This window comes from Oncorhynchus nerka, linkage group LG16, assembly GCF_034236695.1.
Source record: "Oncorhynchus nerka isolate Pitt River linkage group LG16, Oner_Uvic_2.0, whole genome shotgun sequence".
NCBI lineage: Eukaryota > Metazoa > Chordata > Actinopteri > Salmoniformes > Salmonidae > Oncorhynchus > Oncorhynchus nerka.
The window spans coordinates 12,352,424-12,370,833 of record NC_088411.1 but is presented as its reverse complement, the minus strand read 5'-3'; the positions used below and the strand labels follow the sequence as shown (position 1 = coordinate 12,370,833).

Below are 18,410 nucleotides of genomic sequence, written 5' to 3'. Positions count from 1 at the left end.
CTGTACCAATTTTAGCCATGCCCTCAACCCCATTCATTGGTTGTAAATTTGTTGATATTGGACATTTAACCATTTACACTCGTGGGAATTGGCCTACATTGATTGGGTTAAATTGAAATGTTTCTTACAAAAGAAATATGAAAAGCACATGCATAAGCATGGTAGCAATTGAAAGGCAACAGATTAAGATTATGGGAAAATTATAAGACCAAAGTTCCCTTGACACAAGACTGACTCCAAACACTTTACATTTTCTGTACTTTTCACTGCGTTTGTTGATACATAAGAATATTATTGGAAAATATGGGGTAGGTGCAACTTAAGACAACGGTTTGAGTGAGGACTAACTGGTGTCTCCAAGTGGCCACACACCTCAAGTGTGCACAGTTCCTAAGTAATTTCAATGCACTTTGACTCAGTCTTCAACGATAATGTGCTTTTTTGAGCCCTCTAAGCTGTGCTGTTGAGAAACTAGAGCAAACACTTTTGTTTTGTTTGGAACACAACCCTGCATCCCCGCCATCACACAATTACTGTTGTTTACGCAATCCAAAAACGGCCCATTATATATCTCAATCTGGGTCAGGTTGGCATCATTTATAAGCTTGTTCGGGTGCCAACATGACCAGCGAAGTTATAAAATATGATTTTAAAAAGTGTTAGTCTTACACAGGGCAATTCAGAGAAACAGATTATAATTTTGGTGCGCATAGAAAGGAGTCATGGGTGCATTCAGGTGAGTGTTCCACAGTGAATTTTCTTCACAAAAGACAAACAGATTCTGTTCAGAACAACCCAGGGTATGACACCATGTCATATTGTAACTGTACATCAGTGATCAAACATTAACACTGTATATGACATGAGTTTTATGATATGGAAATGTGAAGTGCACATTGGCTTGCTTGCATGACATCAAAGCGGTATTTATTATAATCATCAACGTCTCATCTTTCAAAATACATTAAATCCTCTTGTTTGACAGCATTTCCCTCACTGAGACAAAACATTTGCAAAAGTTGCCCAATTAGCAGGAGGGATGGGAGCAACTACTTGTCGCGTGCGGTGCTCAAGTTCAGAACGGCTGTCAGTCAAAACCCACACAGCGCTGTGAAGCGCAGAGGTCTGACGTAATGTATAGCATGTTACTGTATAGCCACTGTGTTCCAATTTAGACACTTATCAGTGACTAAATCTGCCATTTTCAACCCGTAAACGGGCATGAGTGTAGTGGCCTATGTATTATAACTACTGTAGTATTTATACATCTCATACAGACGCTGTATAAAAGCCCATCATTTTGTTTGCTGTGAGATTGTATGGACCCAGGGGGAGAGGCTGAAATGTGTATCTAGATCTATAAGGAAGTTGACACTTTTGCAGTACCAATGATCAGACACCAAGTACAATATAAATCATTCATTAGAAATGCCACACCTTCATAGTTTTAAAACAAACTTATACTAAGTTGAAAAAAACTACAGACTGACTTTGTTATACAAATCTCACACTTAGTGATCACATTCTAAATTAAAGGAGGGAAACAACATGGCCCCCATTGAATCAAGTTTCTGACAACAGACAAATGGGCATAGGTTAAAACACCTAGTAGACAACTCAGTATAATTTCATCAATAAACAACTTGGGAACAATATCAGAAATCGCTAAACCCTGTATTGACATTATGATAGTTGTGTGTGCTCCAATAGACATCAACAAAATTACTTTAAAGCGGCAATCAGCAGTAAAAACAATTGCAAAGCGGCCTCCCCCACTGGTTCGGTTAAAAGTTGAGGGACGGGGCTGGAGAAATGTAATTACTCAAATTCATAGACCGAGCTATGGATGCAAGGATTGACCAACCATGATATCAAAATTAAACTTTAAACCATGTTGAGGCTATATAGTTTGTTTACATTTGGTTTGTTTACAAACATTGGAGTAAAACAAGCTTATATTTTGGGTTCTGATGGGGTACGACAGTTGAACTAAGCTTATGAGGCCTTTAAATTAAAGTTATATTATTCAAGAATCAAATGAGTACTTATCAATTTATTAGTCCAAAAATGGATGTAGGAATTGCTGATTGCCCCTTAAGAATGTACTTTTGATTTGATGTTTTACAAAAATAAATTATACCTGGGTATTCAAAAACCTCTCTTGCTTTTGAAATCAAGAGGTGATGGGGTTCTCAAGTGCTGATACGCTTGGACCTGCTGCAATGACGAGTTGAATTTGAAACCAAAATCTTATTTTGTTTTCAAATATCATATCAAACACCTTACACCATCATACATTGAGTACTCCAGTGTATTAAAGTAGTCAAAAGTTTAGTATTTGGTCCCATATTCCTAGCACGCTATGATTACTTCAAGCTTGTAACTCTACAAACTTGGATGGATTTGCAGTTTGTCGTGGTTGTGTTTCAGATTATTTTGTGACCAATAGGAATGAATGGTAAATCATGCATTGTCATTTTGGTGTCACTTTTATTGTAAATAAGAATGGAATATGTTTCTTAACACTTCTACATTAATGTGGATGCTACCATGATTACGGATAATGAATAATGATGAGTAAGACAGACGCACAAATATCATACCTCCAAGACATGCTTACCTCACACCATTACAATAACAGGGGAGGTTAGCATTGTTTTGGGGGTATGATATTTGTGTGTCTAACTTTACGATACATTCAGGACTATCCGTAATAACGGTAGCATCCACATTCATGTAGAAGTGTTTCGAAACATATTAGATTCTTAGATTCTCCAAAATATTTTTTACCCTCAAATTAAAGCTGACAGTCCGCACTTTAATAACCTCATAATCATTGTAGAATTTCAAATCCAAAGTGCGGGAGTAAGAAGCCAAAACAAAAACAGTCACCGTTACAATACTTTTGAAGCGCACTCTTTCATATCAAACAAGATAAACCATCGGGAAAAATGGCAATAAAAAATACTGAATATAACAGCAAAACTACTTCGTGCAAAACACTGAATATCATCAAATACACAACTATATAGTTATAAATTACAGTATTGTGAATACTGGGACATAAGGCCTGCATTATTTTTTTTCCACTAATTGGCCTTTTGACCAATCAGATCAGCTATTTTGCCAATAACTAGGCAAATGATCAGAATTGGGCTGCCTGTGTAAATGCAGCCAAAGGGAATCAAACAACAAGCCAGCTTGTTGGCCACATTCACAATGCCCTCATTCTTAGCAGGAGAAAGGCTACTGCTGCTTCCCGCACCTCAACTAAATCCACTGTCTGGAGTTCATGCAGACATTCAACACCAGCCTACAGTAGGCCCATGACTCAGCTGCGGGTAGAAGAAGATACAACATGGCCAAGAATCAAGCCTATATTCATTCAAAAAAACAAAAACAGGCTGAACAGGGTTCTGGCTGCTGCATTCAGCAACTGCGTTCAGCAACGGCCACCACTTCAGGGATGTATTCATTAGGCACCAAACAATAATAAAATGGACTGAAACAAGGAGGAACTACCTAAACTTGTCCAATAAGAAACACTTGTCTTTTTCCGTTGCAAAATGTTTTGCTACGGTGTACCCTAATGAACACAGAGGGATGGCAGCTAACGACACAGCAGATAACACGACCTTCCTTCACTCCGAACCGTCATCCTGGAGCCGCCATCCAACTCTACCAGCCAGCCAGGGTGGGACTTTCTGGGGGAAGCTCTTTACTCAACTCATCATGGTGTGTTCAGGAATACTGGTGCGCTCTAAGGTGGTCAGATAGCCGGTGTGGGCCCTGCTCCCAAGGGCCGCCACCACCCCCCAGGAGGAGCCTCTCTGCCTCCACCCAGCCCTCCACCACCCAGGCCTTCGAGTCCTATAGAGAGAGACCCTGAAAAAGGGAGAGAGAAGTAGTGGACAACAACACGACAGACATATCTGTCGTATTGTATACATATCTGAGTATACAGTACTTCATGGGCAGTTGTGTATTGCATATGTCATTGTCCACTCAAACATACTAATGCATATCAATCTATAGATGTCATTGTGTTATGTTAGTTGTTAAAATATCAATAATAAAATACTACACACACAACATTAAAATAAACATTTTGTTTGAAACACTGCAGATAACGTCGACTTCGACATTGTCCCCGAGTGACTCATTTATCCTAATTAATGAGGCGAGAAATAATTGCGTAAAAAAAAAAAAATGGCATTATATAAATATTGTATAAATAAATGAAGATGTCAAAAGTTAAGAGATTGAAAAAGGAAAACTGACTGTGGAAGACATTTATAGGCATGGCCAGAAGGAGGAGACGAAAAAGATGGGGGCTACTAGGGCCAATAGGGAAAGCCCTAGTTGTAAAGACAATAGGAAACAGTAGGGACTTCCGTACCTTCTGGGGACTCCATCCACACACTGCAGACCGAGCGTATCACTCATGGGTCTCAGTCAGAGGCACACCGTATGCTGCCCTGCTGCTTTCATCCTTACTGTGGCTGCTCTCTTGTGCGGCCGGGGCAACGGCGGTCTGGCTGCAACTCGTCAGTTTCTTCAGCTCGCTGGCAAACGAGATGCCTTTCCTCTCGTCCTCACGGGCCATCTGAGTGCGCACACACACACATAGTCAGAGTTATTTCTGATAAAAGCAAGAATTCTAAGGAGCAACAATAATCACTTGAACTTGTGGTTTGATGTGGGTGTGTTATGTTCGTATATTACTGAACAAAAATATAAACACAACATGTATAGTGTTAGTCCCATGCTTCATGAGCTGAAATAAAATCATCCCAGAAACTTCTCAAATTTTGTGTCCAAATTTGTTTACATCCCTGCTAGTGAGCATTTCTCCTTTCTCCATTCAATTCCACAGTCTAAAGTTTGAGTGTGCTGACTGCATGAATATCCACCAGAGTTGTTGCCAAAGAATTGAATGTTCATTTCTCGATCATAAACCACCTCCAACATTGTTTTAGAGAATTTGGCAGTACGTCCAACCGGCCTCACAACCGCAGACCACGTGTATGGTGTCGTGTGGGTGAGCGTTTTGCCGATTGTGAACAGTGTCCCATGGTGGCGGTTGGCTTATGGTATGGGCAGGCATAAGCTACAGCCAACGAACACAATTATATTTTATCCATGTGATAGAGGAATTCTAAATTCCTTTATGCTTTAATTGCCAAAACCAATTTCGCACTCGTTTCTAATTCATTAATGATGTGTAAGTTCATTAATTATGCATGAAGTAGATCGAGACCAGTCTTAAAAGCCAGGTAAGAGCGTTTAATTCCAGAGAGTACTGAAGCATACACATTTTTCCACAGGTTATAAACTGAACATGACATCATCAGTTTATCCCCCCTCTCTCCGATTCTCACAAGAGCCCATTGTTCATTTAGGCCTGGAACGTCTCCCAGACATTTCTTATCTGTCTGACAAGCCATAACCTCGCTCCTCCGTTAACTTCCCAAGAGGCCCAGACAATTAATTCATTCTGCTTACATTTTCAGTAACAGCTTAACCAATAACTTTGACTTTTCATACCATAACATAATAGTATTAGAATAAATGGTTCTAATCAATAATGTATACATAATTAATCATCTAAACTATAATTTCCTCTAACACCATGGCAATTTTTATGCACAGAGATACTATGACGAGATCCTGCGGCCCATTGTCGTGCCATTAATCCACCCCATCACCTCATGTTTCAGCATGATAATGCACAGCCCCATGTCGCAAGGATCTGTACACAATTCCTGGAAGCCGAAAATGTCCTAGTTCTTCCATGGCCTACATACTCACCAGACATGTCACCCATTGATCATGTTTGGGATGCTCTGGATCGACGTGTACAACAAAGTGTTCCAGTTCCCGCCAATATACAGCAACTTTGCACACGCATTGAAGAGTAGGACAACATTCCACAGGCCAGAATCAACAGCCTCATCAACTCTATGCGAAGGAGATATGTCGCACTAAATGAGGCAAATGGTGGTCACACCAGACTGGTTTTCTGATCCACACCTCTACTTTAAAAAATAAATATATATTTTTAAGGTATCTATGATGCGTATCTGTATTCCCAGTTATGTGAAATCCATAGATTAGGGCCTAATTTATTTACTTCAATTGACTGATTTCCTTATATGAACTGTAACTCAGTAAAATATTTGAAATTGTTGCTTGTCGCATTTAGATTTCTATTCAGTATACATATGGAAAAAAATAAAAATTGTCATTGATGACAGGTGCTCGGGCTGCGATTATGTCCGGTACGTCAGTGGCTGCAAATCATTTCGGACCCCACTGCATATGCATGACATTATGTAAAACATGTCTCACACTCAGTCATAGTTAGTAGAATAATGAATTGGCAGATTGGCACCTTCAACTTTTAAAAGGTTACGAGGAAAGTTAATAATTTGAACCACATCAATTAATACTCATTCACTGAATGTTAAGTATATGAAATTCAAACATTCCTTACCAAACTGCTTTCTATAATCCTGCAGACTATCATTCTCCATGAGAAAACATCTCAATTAATCTCTCGTGGACAGATCTACGTAAACCTAACTTGCACCATAGAATCTGTCGGGAAGGAATGGGATGCGAGGGATAATAAGCATTAGTAGTTCTGGTTTTATGGCACTTATGGTTTTGTCGGGACTGATGGTTTGTACGGTTGTGGCTAGATGAGTACATCGCCATCTAGTTGTCAACAACTCTCGTCACCAACGTGACAACTGTAGCGTAAACCCAAACCCTTTTCCTAACGTCTCTGCTGGAGCGTGTCCCCATACATGAGTGGTTAATTCATGTCAAATGACCAGGAAGTAGGGGCGGCAGGTAGCCTAGTGGTTAGAGCGTTGGGCCAGTAACCGAAAGCTTTCTAGATCAAATCCCTGAGCTGACAAGGTAAAAATCAGTCCTTATACCCCTGAACAAGGCAGTTAACCCACTGTTCCTAGGCCCTCATTGTAAATAAGAATTTGTTCTTAACGGACATGCCTAGTTAAATAAAGGTTAAATATATATATATATTTTTTAAAGTAGGAATGAGAACGTTTGAGTGGTGACACAGCGTTTTATACTTTTAAAAACATTATTTTGGGACCAATGTGTTAGTGCTGTTCTTAACCCCCAGTTTTTTGACAGGATTTTACTGTCCTGACTGAACTGCTAGGTCTAGCCACGACTAGCTAGGCTACATTGCCGTCACCGGCAAAGCTCGTCTCGCTTTGCGGATGGCTCTTGTAGCCGGGAAGGCTGTTTGACTACTCTGATTTTTAGACTGATCTGGAAATGGCCACAAAATTCTTGAAATATAAGACGTGTGAAAGAAGAAAAATTTACTGACATACACTTGTGATAAGTGTAAACAGTTCGTTGCCTCAAAAGACCGGATCATTGAACGGGGTCCTAAATAAAAGTCTTGCTCTGGCCAAAACGACTTCAATGCTGCATGCATTATTATCGAGGGGATAATCCAGGGTGCTCTACAAGACTGGGCTCCTCTGCAGTAGCTAATGTGGACACGAACATGGGCCACTTTCCGGTATTAAACATCCCACCGACGAGAACCAGAGAACTACTGCGTCTTGCTCTACACCATCGGAGACAAGGCGGAGTCGAGTTAGAGGTAGAAGAGGAGGAAAATCTCAACGTATCTTCCATTTGCCCTCTCCTCCAGACCTGTGGCTATCTAACCGTTTCAAGGCTCTGAGCTCCGTCTCCAACAGGGCCCTCCGCCGCTCTACCCGTCCTTCCCATTCCACCTCAGTACCGAGAGCAAGCTCCTCTGGATCTGGTCCTGGGTTACTGAGCCGGGCTGTCCACTGGAGCAGCCCCCAGAGCACGTTCCACACCTCGCAGGGATACTCTCGTCCTCTAGTGGTAGTTATAGGAAGCTCCATAGTTAGGGTGGTCACGGAAGCAAGGACCCTCGGCTTCCCTGCAGCCCATGTTCAGGACATAGATCACCAGGTCATTGCTGTGATGGAGCACCCGAATGCTCACACAGTAGTCAATTCATGTCGGTACAAACTACATCAATCTTCATAAGTCTGAGCAATTAAAAGCTGACTTCAGAGTGCTCACAGGCAGCCTAAAGGAGACAGACAAGCAGGTTCTAATTTCCGGGCCGAAACCAACAACAGGTTGCGGAATGGAACACTTTAGTCATCTACTCGGTCTACACTACTGGCTTAAATCCTACTGTTCCTCGGTAGATTTTGAGTACATTGACAATTTTGACCACTTCTGGGAGAGGCCCCAGTTTAACAAGGAGGATGGCTTGCAACCAAATAGGAGGGGCAAAGTTTCTTACCCGAGGAGGCTCTTATAAAACATTGACTCAACAACAGCCCAACCCCTGCTCAGGTAATTCTTCCCATTCCCACATTATTATCATCATACTGCTACAGATAATCATTGCCAGTGGTATTGTCAGTAATAATCTTATGCCCATACACTTGAATTCCACTGTTCCCTCTGTTACGGTTAGCCCAAATGGGAAGCCCATGAATCAGCTCGTCTAAATGGGAAGGAATGATATACAATCAATTTTAATTCCAGGTTATAAGGCAACAAAATAGGAAAAATGCCAAAGGGGGTGAATACTTTCACAAGCCACTGTAAAGATACATAAAAATAAAAGTGTTGGCCTATTACTTTGAGTCAGCTGCATGCCTGACCCTGAATTAGCTATGTTATCTATTTTTCATCTCTCTGGCAGACAAACACACACCCGTTAAACGCCTTAGAGTAAAAAACAGAACAAATCCTTTGGTCTCTATAGAACTTTCAGAACTTGTTAGAATGAGAAACCAGGCCTGAGCCAAGGCTAGAAAAATCGACTGTGTAGCTGATTGGCAGCTTTTCAGGCAATTGAGAAATAGATGAACCTCCTCAATTAAGAAAGCCAAATCCTGCTACTTTCTAAGTTTTATCTCAGACTCTGCTGGTGATCCATCTAAATTTTGGAAAACAGTTAATGCACTGAAGCTTGGAAAATGTCTCTCCCTCCCTGCCTAAGCAAGTTGTGTCAGACTCTAGCATCATATGTCTGCATATGAAACAATATATTTATCTTATTTTAGTCTTTGGGAGCTAGCAAGATTTTATCATCATCATCATCACACACACCGACAGCAGCTTATGATTTCTTCTTCCGTATAATGGCGGTTCACAAACAATTGTTTAAGGTGCATGCCACCACCTACTGTGATGGAGTGTGTGGTCCATCACAGTTACACAACTTTACATTAGTATAAAATAAAACAAGCACAAATACATTTTAGTCACAACAACATTTCACTGTCATATACAAAATAAAATCAGCTCCTCCCTCGACACAGATTGATCAACATCACATTTTTTCGGTCGGCCCACCACTTATTTTCCCTATAAGCAACAAAACCAATGCGTGTGCAACTGTGGAGAAATGTAGGCAGGGTTGGCTTAGAATCGAGGGATGGTTGACAATATTGAAGCTGTACTTCCTCTCCATATCATTATAAAAAAATATATAAATTGCACAATGAGCACTCAAATTGTTAGTCGTTTCTCATCCAGCTAGCACATTTTTTGGCATATTAGCATACAGTAGAACTAAAAACAAGACATGGTATCAATGAGATGCAACGAGCTGAAACGAGCCATCTACGATTCCCCACGTGGCAGCTTCTTGTCATTGTTGCTAGCTATCCGACAGTCCAGAATCACAACCCCATCGACGCGCACGCATCGATTTCATGACGTTGTCAGCTAACCCGTCTACTGTATATGAAAGGAAAGTAGTGTGTATTTCATAATATGACCCCAGGACGGGGCACTTAGAATGAAGAAATTGATTAAAAAAACAGTATTTGCTTGACCGGTTTCTCATTAAAATAGCTCGACTCTACAGCAGTCATGGGAAATTTCCGTTGAATAAAGTAGTACCTCTTCCTTGGTTTTAAGGCAGATTCTGCCCACATATCCCTCTTCGGGCTGCCAGCTGTTGATAACCCTGATGATCTCCTCCTCAGGGGCTACGGGGCGCTGCTGAGGACACCTCTTACGGTCACTGCGCTCCTTCCCCAGTGACACCTTCTCCTCACAAAGGAAGTACTCACTGGCACCATCTGTGGACATCAGCAACTAAAGTGGGGAGAGGAAAAATGGATAGGCCACTATGAACTGAGAGCGTGGCGGGTCTGGTGTGTTTGTGTGGGTACATTTTCCTATCGGTGGGTGTGCCAGGACTGACCGTGTCCAGTAGCTGTCCGGCGGTGGTCTGCTCTTTCACAGACACTACAGTGAAAGGCTCTCGACCTGGCACACCGTGGACAGTCACTTTGTGTTGCTGGGCTGCCCTCCGCTCCTCAGAACTAAACAGCTGCCAGGGAAATACAGTGTTGTAGATAGTCCTTACATGTATTTTAAGGTTACTAGCTAATTAGCTCATCAGATGCTGTTCAAAGAGCTACAATAATATAAGCAATCCCTAGCTGCTCCTCAGGGGTGTGTGTGTGTGTATTACCATGGCAGCAGGCAGGGCTGTGCCGGTGGGGCTCTCCTCTACTCTGCGGCTATAGATGAACAGACTGGACACCTCCAGGGGCTCGTTGTGCTGCGTCCTCAGCTGGATGTGTCTATAGCCTGGAACAACAGACCACCAACCATAGACATTAAGAACAGAGAGTAGAAATGTATATTACCTGGCCACATGCCATGCTGTAGCTGCTAGCAAACTCTGTGCATAGCATGTTGCTAAATATCATTGTTCAATTATCTATTAATAGGTTACATGCTATTGATGTGTATACTTGAGAAAAAAATTGTCAGGAATATTTCAAGTGTAAATAGAAGTTTAAAGTCTTCACTTTCTTCCTCCTCTTCTCCCTCACCTGGTTTGAGGGCCCGTAGGGGCAGAATCCTTTGAGCAGTGGTCTGGTAGCTGTTGTTCTCGACCACAGCGATGCGCAGGAAGCAGGCGTCCTCAAAGTGCACAGGGAATCGGAAGTGCTCTGACCACATGGGGTTGAGCGCGTTGCGGTGGATGGGCTTGGTGCGGAATTGGAAGCTGTCCACGGGCATGCCCATCACTTCCACCTCCACACAGGGGCTGCCCGCGCCGATGGCAGGGCACACGTTCTGCCCAGACACAATCTGACAGAGGGGGAAAGGACACCTTTTATTCATTATATACTGTATATATATACTGTGTATTCAATAATCTCAATCCACTATAAGACAGATACTTGGCATTACACGTGTAATTACATTACTCAGTTTTACTTAATACTTTATAATACTTACTGTATGTCATATTCCTGGCAGATTTGATAAGAAATTAAACATCTGTTTACACAACTCGTTTTACGACCTCTTTTCCCATTCACTATTGCAGAAGATTAATTGGGTGGTGTCCTTGTCTCAAATAGAGAAATCATACTGTATATATGGTGCAAATATCTCCAATAAACCCATCAAAACTATGTTGAAGAGCCCGATGGGAGTGCTTTGGGTAAGTGTGTGTGTGTGTGTATACCCAGCAGGGCAGTTAGTGAGAGAGACCAGTATATGGATCATATTGAAGTGTGTTTGGCTACATTTTAAAATACGTTTTTGATGGGTTGAGTGTCTGTGTATCCCTAGAGGGGGAGAGATTGTGTGTGTGTACCCCCAGCAGCATACCACCCTGCATCCCATTGCTGGCTTGCCTCTGAAGCTAAGCAGGGATGATCCCTGGATGAGAGACCAGATGCTGCTGGAGGGCCATTAGGAGGCACTCTTTCCTCTGGTCTAAAATTTACAAAAACTTTCCCAATGCCCCAGGGCAGTGATTGGGGACAATGCCTTGTGTCAGGTGCCATCTTTCGGATGGGACATTAAACAGCTGTACTGATTCTCTGTGGTCACTAAAGAGCTCATGGCACTTATCATAGGGGTGTTAACCCCGATGTCCTGACTAAATTCCCTATCTAGCTATCATGTCCACCTAATCATCCCCAGCTTCCAATTGGCTCATTCATCTCCCATGTAACTATTCCCCAGGACTTTGCTGTAAATGAGAATGTGTTCTCAGTCAACATACTTTGAAAAATAAAGGTAAAATAGATATTTTTTTATAAAAAGTGTATGTTCGCATGCTTGCTTGTGTGCATCCATGTAAACTCCCCTCCATATGTTCATATCCATTCAGTTTCTATTAGACCAAATAGAATCCAAAACACAATCAAAACAAACTGGAAATACATCCAATAAGTTTGTAGTCACAAGCTTGATGTATTCATTGCGTGGAAGGAATATGGGACAAAATACTAAACTTTTGACGATAAGCAAATTTGTCCACATACTTTTTCAAAATGGGAGGGGGGACAAGATACATAGTGCTTTCATTTGTAAACAGTATAACAGATTTGTATGAAAATACCCTCACATAAAAAGGTGCCATTCTGTACTGTCACCTCATATGAAACATTTGATCTCAAATCCAAAAGTAGTATCGAGCCTATGAAGCAGAGAGCCAAAAATGCTTTTAGCAGTCCAAATACATATGGAGGGGAGTGGGTGTGTTTGTGTGTACTCACAGTCAGAGAGTAGAGTGTTGGGCTTATGCTCTCCACGTCTCTCTCCAGGGAGCAGAGTTGCTGGTAGAGGGGACAGCTGCGATCCCACAGCACTGGAGGTTTCAGGACATATCCACAATGCCCATTTGCCTCAAACAGAGCCGTGTTCAACTGCATGGGCAGGTCTGGAGAGAGCAGAGGTGGCGACGGAGAGAGTGAAAGAGAGAAGGTGGTGAGAGAATGAGAGAGGAGAAAGAGTAAGGAAACAGACAACAGCAGACCATCCATTGTTTCACAAGCATCACTTATCCTAATTTTAGTTTGAAAATTGGCACAGATGAGTGGAGAAACATAGCTTGCAAATCTGCAACTAGGCTTTATAAATGTGTAAAACAGACAAGCCTGTAAAACGCATGTTTTATTTATTTATTTAACTAGGCAAGTCCGTTAAGAACAAATTCTTAGTTACAATGACGGCCTATCAGCATCACGACCATGTCCAGCGTACCGAGCTGACTCAGTGCTGCCCAGGTCAGAGCTCCCCCTTACAGAGAAATGAGCAATGACATGCAAGATAACATAACCCAGTGTTTCCCCAATACATCTCCACACGGTCATATTGTACCCTGTCCAAGCCATTTCCAATGAATAGGCAACTAGAGTTTCTTGAAAAGTTAAGAGTTCATAAGTTGTAAGTAGGGCCCTGAGTTTTTCCTGACCATGTCACCTGACCAGGGTACAAAATTACCTAGTTAAAGACGACACTGAACAAAAATACAACATATAAAGTATTGCACCCATTAGCCGAAATAAACGATCACAGAAAATGTTCATATGCACATAAAGCTTTTTTTGCTCATATTTTGTACACAAACTTGTTTACATCCCTGTTAGTTAGCATTTTTCCGTTGCCAAGATAATCCATCCACCTGACAGGTGTGGCATATCAAGAAGCTGATTAAACAGCATAATCATTACACAGGCGCACCTTGTGCTGGGGACAATAAAAGGCCACCTTAAAATGCACAGTGTTGTCGTACAACACAATGCCACACGTCTCGCGGGAGCGTGCGATTGACATGCTGACTGCAGGAATGTCCACCAGAGCTGTTGCCAGAGAATTGAAAGCCACCTCCAACGTTGTTTTAGAGAATTTAGCAGTACATCCAACAGGCCTCACAACCGCAGACCACGTGTATGGAGTCATGTGGGCAAGCGGTTTGCTGAACAGAGCGCCTCATGGTGGCGTTGGGGTTATGGTATGTGCAGGCATAAGCTACAGAATGAACACAAGTGCATTTTCATCAATGGCCATTTGAATGCATAGAAATACCTTGAAGAAATCCTGAGGCCCATTGTGAGGCCCATTTTTTTTTAAGGTATCTATGACCAACAGATGCATATCTGTATTCCCAGTCATGTGAAATCCATAGATTAGGGCCTAATTTATTGATTTCATTTGACTGATTTCCTCCTATGAACTGTAACTCAGTGAGATCTTTGAAATTATTGCATGTTGCATGTTCATATTTTTGTTTAGTATATAGGGGTTATTTCCCCATACCCTGATAAAGTCCCAGCCTGGTTATTTCCCCATACCCTGATAAAGTCCCAGCCTGGTTATTTCCCCATACCCTGATAAAGTCCCAGCCTGGTTATTTCCCCATACCCTGATAAAGTCCCAGCCTGGTTATTTCCCCATACCCAGATAAAGTCCCAGCCTGGTCCTGGACTAAAAATCATTTGCAATGAAGAATCTCCATTGAGCATAGTAACGTCCAGGGACTAAACTGGACCAACCAACCTTATCAGTAAGACTCCTCTCCATGTCCTTACCATCAGTCTGATAATTGAGAGCCACCACTTGCATGCCGTGTAGCCAGAACGGTAGAGGGTTGGGGTTGGCTGAGTCGATGCGTGTGGCGGCCGGGTAGGTCCTTAACAGCTGGAATGTGGTGTGCTGGATCAGCTTCTCTGAGTTGCGGCGGCACAGGCGCTTGGCAGTGTTCTCGTTGACAGAGGAGATGTGGTAGCACTTGGGAGTGTGGATGACGGCACTCACTGAGGCATTGGGGCTGAGCACGGGCGATGTCTGCTCTTCCCAGCTCAGACGGCTGCCCTCCACGCTACCTGGAGGGGGAAACAGTTACACATTTACAATCTAGTCATTTGGCGGATACGTTTATCCAGAGCGATAGCAGTGAAAAAGGAGCAGAAAAAAAGGACAGCTCAAATAACAATTAAAATTAAAAAAAACTTTTTCCCAGGATAGTAAGACAATGTAACACTAACATTTAACTAACCCAAATAGTACAGGTAACTGCCAAAATAATGAAAACACTTGAGTAAATCAGAGATACAAAGTATATTGAAAGCAGGTAATTCCACACAGGTGTGGTTCCTGAGTTAATTAAGAAATTAACATCCATCCCATCATGCTTAGGGTCATGTATAAAAATGCTGGTCAGGCCGTTATTTGACTACCTTTGGCCCTATAGGATGACAATTGGGATGTGGCAAATGTAAAACATTTCTGAACGTTTAAACTGCCCTTTTTTTTAAATGAAGATAGGCAACCAGGTGAGGAGAGTTCCTTACTAATTAGTGATCTTATTTCATCAATCAAGTACAATGGAGGAGTGAAAACCCGCAGACACTCGGCCCTCCATGGAATGAGTTTGACACGTGATTTAAACCATAAGAAAAAAAATCATAAAATGAAGTGAATTCACGATTCAGATATGGTCCTGCAAAGCAGCTCAATCTACCTTGGCTACCTACCAGACAGCGCTCACCTTACTGCTGTCCCCTACCCACTCAGCAACGATGTTACGTAATGCCGTTATAGGTTCTCTGCTGTGTCCCTCCCCTCCATGTTCTCAGTTGTCAGTACTTCATGTTCCACTTCTCATCAATGTGATGGCTCGTTGCAGTGATGTAGGACAGCATGTTCATAGAAGCCCAACAATCTGTTAACTCCACGTAGTACGGTGTAGGAGAGCTCACACTTTGTACTTGCAGAGCAATCATTGTACAGTTGTGGCCAAAAGTTTTGAGAATGTCACAAATATACATTTTCAAAGTTTGCTGCCTCAGTTTGTATGATGGCAATTTGCATATACTCCAGAATGTTATGAAGAGTGATCAGATGAATTGCAATTAATTGCAAAGTCCCTCTTTGCCATGCAAATGAACTGGCTCCTACCTATCTCTCTGATTTGGTCCTGCCGTACATACCTACACGTACGCTACGGTCACAAGACGCAGGCCTCCTAATTGTCCCTAGAATTTCTAAGCAAACAGCTGGAGGCAGGGCTTTCTCCTATAGAGCTCCATTTTTATGGAACGGTCTGCCTACCCATGTCAGAGACGCAAACTCGGTCTCAACCTTTAAGTCTTTACTGAAGACTCATCTCTTCAGTGGGTCATATGATTGAGTGTAGTCTGGCCCAGGAGTGGGAAGGTGAACGGAAAGGCTCTGGAGCAACGAACCGCCCTTGCTGTCTCTGCCTGGCCGGTTCCCCTCTTTCCACTGGGATTCTCTGCCTCCAACCCTATTACAGGGGCTGAGTCACTGGGGCTCTCGCATGCCGTCCCTGGAGGGGGTGCGTCACCTGAGTGGGTTGATGCACTGTTGTGGTCATCCTGTCTGGGTTGGCGCCCCCCCCTTGGGTTGTGCCGTGGCGGAGATGGTTGTGGGCTATACTCAGCCTCGTCTCAGGATGGTACGTTGGTGGTTGAAGATATCCTTCTAGTGGTGTGGGGGCTGTGCTTTGGCAAAGTGGGTGGGGTTATATCCTTCCTGTTTGGTCCTGTCCGGGGGTGTCCTCGGATGGGGCCACAGTGTCTCCTGACCCCTCCTGTCTCAGCCTCCAGTATTTATGCTGCAGTAGTTTATGTGTCGGAGGGGCTAGGGTCAGTTTGTTATATCTGGAGTACTTCTCCTGTCCTATTCGGTGTCCTGTGTGAATCTAAGTGTGCGTTCTCTAATTCTCTCCTCTCTTTCTTTCTCTCTCTCGGAGGACCTGAGCCCTAGGACCATGCCCCAGGACTACCTGACATGATGACTCCTTGCTGTCCCCAGTCCACCTGGCCATGCTGCTGCTCCAGTTTCAACTGTTCTGCCTTACTATTATTCGACCATGCTGGTCATTTATGAACATTTGAACATCTTGGCCATGTTCTGTTATAATCTCCACCCGGCACAGCCAGAAGAGGACTGGCCACCCCACATAGCCTGGTTCCTCTCTAGGTTTCTTCCTAGGTTTTGGCCTTTCTAGGGAGTTTTTCCTAGCTACCGTGCTTCTACACCTGCATTGCTTGCTGTTTGGGGTTTTAGGCTGGGTTTCTGTACAGCACTTTGAGATATCAGCTGATGTACGAAGGGCTATATAAATACATTTTGATTTGATTTGAATCCCCAAAAAACATTTCCACTGCATTTCAGCCCTGCCACAAAAGGACCAGCTGACATCATGTCAGTGATTCTCTCGCTAACACAGGTGTGAGTGTTGACGAGGACAAGGCTGGAGATCACACTGTCATGTGGATTGAGTTTGAATTACAGACTGGAAGCTTCCAAAGGAGGGTGGTGCTTGGAATCATTGTCCTTCCTCTGTCAACCTTTGGTTACCTGCAAGGAAACACGTGCAGGCATCATTGCTTTACACAAAAAGGGCTTCACAGGCAAGGATATTGCTGCCAGTAAGATCGCACCTAAATCAACCATTTATCAGTACATCAAGGAGAGCGGCTCAATTGTTGTGAAGAAGGCTTCAGGGCGCCCAAGAAAGTCCAGCAAGCTCCAGGACCGTCTCCTAAAGTTGATTCAGCTGCGGGATCGGGGTACCACCAGTACAGAGCTTGCTCAGGAATGTCAGCAGGCAGGTGTGAGTGCATCTGCACGCACAGTGATGCGAAGACTTTTGGAGGATGGCCTGGTGTCAAGAAGGGCAGCAAAGAAGCCACTTCTCTCCAGGAAAAACATCAGGGACAGACTGATATTCTGCAAAATGTACAGACAGGGATTGGACTGCTGAGGACTGGGGTCATTTTCTCTGATGAATCCACTTTCCAATTGTTTGGGCATCCGGAAAAAAGCTTGTCCGGAGAAGACAAGGTGAGCACTACCATCAGTCCTGTGTCATGCCAACAGTAAAGCATCCTGAGACCATTCATGTGTGGGTTTGCTTCTCAGCCAAGGGAGTGGTCTCACTCACAATTTTGCCTAAGAACACAGCCATGAATAAAGAATGGTACCAACACATCCTCAGGGAGCAACTTCTCCCAACCATCCAGGAACAGTTTGGTAACGAACAATGCCTTTTCCAGCATGATGGAGCACCTTGCCATAAGGCAAAAGTGATAACTAAGTGGCTCGGGGAAACAAACATCGATATTTTGGGTCCATGGCCAGGAAACTCCCCAGACCTTATCCTCAAAAGGCGGGTGGACGAACAAACTCACAAATTCTGACAAACGCCAACATTGCTTATGCAAGAATGGGCTGCCAGTAGTCAGGATGTGGCCCAGAAGTTAATTGACAGCATGCCAGGGCGGATTGCAGAGGTCTTGACAAACAAGGGTCAACACTGCAAATATTGACTCTTTGCATCAACTTCATGTAATTGTCAATAAAAGCCTTTGACTCTTTTGAAATGCTTGTAATTATACTTCAGTATTCCATAGTAACATCTGGCAAAAATATCTAAAGATACTGAAGCAGCAAACTTTATGGAAATTAATATTTTTGTCATTCTCAAAACCTTTGGCCACGACTGTACCATTTTTTAACATCTGGGCCGTTAAGGCATCTTGTAGTCTGGTTCTATATATGCCATCAGG

General features: G+C 43.0%; 1 protein-coding gene across 1 annotated transcript in view; it reads right to left on the bottom strand.

The window, feature by feature from the left end:
• Positions 1-910: 910 nt before the first annotated feature.
• Positions 911-18,410, bottom strand: part of LOC115144032 (1-phosphatidylinositol 4,5-bisphosphate phosphodiesterase epsilon-1-like) — a 91,272-nt gene continuing 73,772 nt past the window's right edge. Inside the window, 8 exon segments of the mRNA XM_029684649.2 lie at positions 911-3,885; positions 4,400-4,606; positions 9,955-10,152; positions 10,262-10,390; positions 10,535-10,653; positions 10,902-11,163; positions 12,588-12,751; positions 14,403-14,696. Coding sequence (XP_029540509.2) covers positions 4,439-4,606; positions 9,955-10,152; positions 10,262-10,390; positions 10,535-10,653; positions 10,902-11,163; positions 12,588-12,751; positions 14,403-14,696 — 1,334 coding nt within the window. The 3' untranslated portion in view covers positions 911-3,885; positions 4,400-4,438.